General features: G+C 37.5%; 1 protein-coding gene across 1 annotated transcript; it reads left to right on the top strand.

Annotated features, from left to right (window-relative positions):
* Positions 1–1,176: 1,176 nt before the first annotated feature.
* LOC146316526 (pro-adrenomedullin-like) lies at positions 1,177–4,989 on the top strand. Its single transcript, XM_084734257.1, has 4 exons — positions 1,177–1,296; positions 1,685–1,800; positions 2,615–2,746; positions 3,460–4,989. Exons 1-4 carry the CDS (start codon positions 1,186–1,188, stop codon positions 3,737–3,739), a joined length of 639 nt encoding a protein of 212 aa, XP_084590383.1. The 5' UTR covers positions 1,177–1,185; the 3' UTR covers positions 3,740–4,989.
* The last annotated feature ends 363 nt before the right edge of the window (positions 4,990–5,352 follow it).

Here is a 5,352-nt window from a genome sequence, read left to right as displayed (position 1 = left end):
CTGAGGGTGGGCTGGCTAGCTTTTTAGGATTCAAATAAACCAGTCTTTATTTCTGTGAAACTGTCCAACTTGCATTAGACGAGTTTAAGAGCCACATTAAGTCCTAACAATCCAAGCCAGTCCGAAGTTTATGAGACTGGCCCGTGGGCAGAGATGAGATCAACCTTGACTCTTGAGATGAACTTTAGAACCAATTGAAGCACTGATCTTTAAAAATGTATTTTTTAAAACAGTTTTACTTTAGTTTGGAAACACTTTGAACACAATGTGCGGTCCGGTTTGAAGGTAATGCTCAAACTTCACTTGAAATTTAATATTAATTTTCAATAAATTTCTAAAACATGGAGCCTTTTGAACTTTTGACTTGTAATTTCTCAAATGTCAGTGGAAATTATTCTGTAGCTAACTAGAAAAACCTTATTGCATGTTAATCTTCACACATGCAGAACACACTGCCCTTGTTTATAATGCTTGGAAGTAACTACCGGTGCGTGTTAGTAGCACTCAGAATGATTAAAGTGGTCATCTGGAGGTTCACAAGTTCAGTATAAAGCACATGTTCCTTTCTTAAACTTTCCCAGTGCATGCAGTTGTCTTAACAACACAGTCCTAATTTAAATACACTTGGACTTTTGTAGTGATTTTAAATCACAGATGGCTAACTCGGACTACAAAGAGCCATCCAAAAACACACGTCCTTTAGATTTAATGTAGCCATTAACATGTGCACCCAATTTAACCGCCTTAAAGCGCGCATGGTCAAAAAAACACTCTTCTAACTTACCAAAACAACCAGCCTCAAGACCAATATTGAAAAAGAGGACAAAAATATATATTTAAATGGACTTGGTGCACATAAGTCTCCCATTTGCAAAGCCAAAAATAAACATTTGAGAGAGAGCAAAAAACCAAGTCTTTCAACACTTTCTCAAACAAAAGGGGTGCATTAAACCAGAATTAAGATTTGCACAAACTAATAAGCACTAGTCACGCCATTTTGGGGATTGCTGACTCAATTATAATCTCTATCTGCATGTTTTTTGTCTGACTGTCTACATGTGGGGTGGATGGGTTGACATGAACTGTCCCACAGTCCCTCCCACTGGGTCTGGCATTCAGGTACAGCTCCCTCCCTCCTTCTATAAAGCCTCCCATGTTAGCAGTGTAAACTTCAGACTTCAACTCATGGTAAACTCTTTACAGCCTTGGAAAACACCTAACTCTGATAAACAGTGCACAACACACTTGGATGTGTGTCAGAAATTTTCTACATCACATTACAAGCTAGAGCCTGAGGTAAGTGACTTTTTACACAGTTTTAATTCAAGTTTAACATTATTCTTAAGAGATTGCTAAAGGATTCTTCCGGTGTCTAAGAATGTAAATTGATGGCCTGTCAAATTTGGGAGAGGAGTTAGGAGCAAGTTAGGAGAACTTGGAGTTGAGCAAGGACTGGATTTTTTATTTAGTGATTTTGCATGAACTGATGACTGGATGTTTCATCAATAACTTACCTTGCAAATCCATTAATACTGACTTGTAATTGACATAGCAACTATGATTCTCAATCATCCTGTTGTGCAGCTATAAAGTTTATTTAATGCTGTCCTAAACTAATCAAACACACGTGGCAGCAGTTCAGAGCTAATCTCCTAATGTAATTTCTATCTTTACCCACTGACAGCTCCCAGCCAAAATGAGATTAGCCCTGCACACTGTCATCTGCTGCTGTGTTTTCACCACTGTCCTGCCACTGGTTAAAGGTGCCACAGGGGAGCTCAACACCAGTGTGAAAAAAAGGTGAGCTGCCTGATCATGATGCCTACCACGATGAGAACATTGTGTTCATTCTGAGAAAAAAGCCTCATCCTTCTGTACTTAAGCATTCAAATCAGGTGTTCACCACCAATAACTCAGAGATAGTCATATCAAGTCATGTATGTTAGTTAATGAGAAAGAATAAATTAAATAAAAATATCCAGATAAAGGCAGAGAATTTCAGTTTTGCTGTGGCTCTGCAGACACTGGATTTTAAAAGCCAATGTTCTAAAGTTTCGATATATCTATAGGCCAGTGTCTGAAAACATAGAAATTGTTTGATAAGGATCACCAAGTTGGTTACTACAGAAGAGTCATAAACATGTGTTGTGAGAGGGGAATTTTACAATTTAAAAATAAACTTGTCAGTGTTCTCCAGTGGACAAACTATGTAATAGTAGTAACTGTCTCTACTTCAAACATGCTTTAACATTCTGTGCTTTCTTGTTACTCTCAATAGACCTATAACTGATTCAGTACATCTTTGCTAAACAAATATCAGCCGATATGTCAGCCTGGAAGATTAATGAATCAGACATTTTTGCTAGACAATAATGGAATTATAATATTCTATTTATTGGAAACAAGTAAAGGTTGACCGTTCTTCATGATAATGTTAATTTGCACAAGAAAATTCTGTAAATTCTTGAGCTACATTGGCATCAAATTAAATAATGTTATATTTTTGGATGTGTGATGCTGTGTCACATAACACTTTATGTCTGTACCCTATGATTTGTCTCTGTGAATTAGAGTCAGCTTTCGCTATCACAATCTATTCTGTTCTCTATGGCAGGTTTAAAATATGGCTGCAGGGCCGTATGAAAAGAGACCTGCGCAACTTAGAGGCAGCCAATGAGGAGTGTTCTGAAATCCATGTTGGACCACAGCAGGACGACAATGCAAAAGTGGTCTCATCTCTAGCAAGGTAACAGGAAAAACTGCATTTTAATGGCTGACAGATTAGAAAAGGGTATGAAATGCAACAAATGTCCATAGCTGGAAACAAACCAGAGGCAGTTTAGGGCTCCAACCAAACTGCCATTATTGATCAATCTGCAGAATATTTTCACCATTATTCAAATCAAAGCGATGTCTTCAAATTGATTCTTTTGTCACTTTGTTAGTTCAAAACCCACTGACTTTCATTTATTGTCATAAATGACAAAGAAAAGCCTCAAATCCTTTCATGTAAGAAGCTGGAATGAGCAAGTACTTGAAATTTTTCTTGGAAAATGACTGAAACGATCAATCAATTAACAAAACAGTTGGCAGGCAACTTTTCTTTTAATTGACTAATCGGTTAATCAACTAATCGGTGCAGCTCTAGTCCAGTTATATGTTGGCCCTCTTAATAAATGCAGTGCTATGGGAGCCTCATGGTAGCCTATTGATTAAGTGTTTGATGGTGTCGCAGATGCTCTCTGGAATTTCAAATGAAATGTCCCCCATGTGGAAAATGATAAACTGTGTCACTAAAGACAGAGGATGATCTATCCTCTGTTGCACTGATAAATTTATGTGACTTCAGATCTTGATGACAATTTAAAATTAACAACCTGTCAACGTGTTTTGCCAGGTCAGAACAACTCTGGAAAGCTGTCTGAAAATGGAACATAAATATCTCTTTTCCTTTTCCAGCTTTGGCCTAAATATCAGACGCAGGAGGTCAACCTCATCAAAATCATCTGGCTGCTTCCTAGTCACATGTTCCTACCAAGACCTGCTCCACCGACTGCACCAGATTAACAACAGGCTAAAAGAGGTCAAGGCCCCTGAGATAAAGATTGGCTCGACAGGCTACGGACGCCGACGCCGCTCACTCCAGGATGTCACTCAGCTTGCCCTCCAGACAGGAAGACAAAGCACTGAAGCTGGTCAGCGACTCTGCAGACACTCAAGCACATGCACAGTGGCCTAAGACAGGAATGGAAAGGCAAAGGAGAATCCTTGTTGGGGTTATTTGATCACAGCAGATGAAGATAAGTCCCCTCAGAGGTTTTATTCCACAAATTTACAACTAAATATCCAAAAAGAACGGCTGCTACTTGTGTACAGTCCGTCAGAGGAAGATGTGCTCAGGTCACTCTGGATGAAAATGAGATTCCAATAACAGATACTGTTTGTGCATGCTTAGATGCAGGTTTCAGTGTGTCTGAACAAGTGTGTGATTTATGGAAGAATTCAAGTCAGACCTGTGCGACTTGACAAGAATGTGTGTCTCTTCTTCAGCGTCCAAAGTGAGCTTGGCAGCTGAGATAGAAGACAATCCCTGAAGATCCTCTCTGACATATCCATGAACTGAGGAGGAACCAAGCCTGGGATGGGGAGGACTTTTTCTCAAGAAACTGACAGTACTGGACCCCAAACTGCGACAAACAGGATTCTTTCACAACTGAACTGAATGTAGGGAACTACTTGTGAGGGGCAAATTTATACAATATGTACTAGTTATATACATAGCTAAAAATATGTAATTATCAGCATGTATATAAGGATTTATATAAAGCTACCTTATATTTAAGCATACAACTATATTTTTATACAGCCAAAATACTTATTAAACATGTCTCTTTTTGTATTTTAACTTCAATGAAGTATGTATCTTAACTGTAAATAATTATCTTGTCCTGTATTCCTCATGTGAATTATGTCTCTTATCACAGAGTTATGTGTTATATCAATTGCCTCAACATTTTTGCGGTGATTATACATTATTGGAAATGAATCATATTAGGGATGTTTTGCAGACATTTGTTTGGATGGTGAAAGTCATACATGACAACTTAAAAACATCTGCAAATTAGTCACAGTTTTTGGCTGGACTGAAGCTTTGGAAGGTGATGGAGAGCCTCTTTTTGCTATGAAGGACTGATGGGCTGATAAAAGTGTTGTGCTGCCATCTAGCTTTACAGTAGGAAACATTTAACAAATGCCAGCCCAACTGTTTTAAAATCACTGCTGCGTCAACATGGCACTCATTGTGGTTATGCTAATTGTTTAATCTTAAAAGCCTTTATCTGCTTCTTTATTTGAATGTAATAAACCTTAATTTACTCATACTTCAGCTGAAATTACTTGACATGGTATTAGGCAACATGATTTATGTCTTGTTGTGGTGAACATGGCACAACCTGTTTTTTAAATAAATGACTGCAACAATGAACAGAACCCAAAGTAACTTTGTCATTATTTGTTGAAGGGTTGTCACAAGAGCAGAATTTTAAACATGAATATAGTGTACCACTATAAAAAAAAATACCTAATGCCTCTTTCAACATTATGACAAAAAGAAAAATGTCCAAAGGCAAACAAAATATTGAGGCATAAAAATAAATACTAAATTGATTTGAAGTCTTTACTGAGCACTTTGATCGTTTCCATACTTTGATATGATCAAATGTTAGTATTGTATTGTTTAAAACATGTAGTATTAAAAAAATCTAAGTATCGATAGTTTTGACAACCTTATTTTGCTGACCACAAATATTCTGCTTGTGCATGCGCAGTACATGAACCATATCATTTTATGAT

This window comes from Lutjanus erythropterus, chromosome 13 (genome assembly GCF_056507025.1).
Source record: "Lutjanus erythropterus isolate fLutEry1 chromosome 13, fLutEry1.hap2, whole genome shotgun sequence".
Taxonomy (NCBI): domain Eukaryota; kingdom Metazoa; phylum Chordata; class Actinopteri; order Lutjaniformes; family Lutjanidae; genus Lutjanus; species Lutjanus erythropterus.
The sequence above is the reverse complement of the archived record's forward strand: the minus strand, read 5'-3'. Positions and strand labels throughout refer to the sequence as shown.

Excerpts from the sequence above, each read along its gene's own strand:
- LOC146316526 (XM_084734257.1), top strand. The coding sequence starts at position 1,186 with ATGGTAAACTCTTTACAGCCTTGGAAAACACCTAACTCTGATAAACAG. Across the intron at positions 1,801-2,614 it reads AACACCAGTGTGAAAAAAAG|GTTTAAAATATGGCTGCAGG; the intron begins GTGAGCTGCCTG and ends TCTCTATGGCAG. Across the intron at positions 2,747-3,459 it reads GTGGTCTCATCTCTAGCAAG|CTTTGGCCTAAATATCAGAC; the intron begins GTAACAGGAAAA and ends TTCCTTTTCCAG.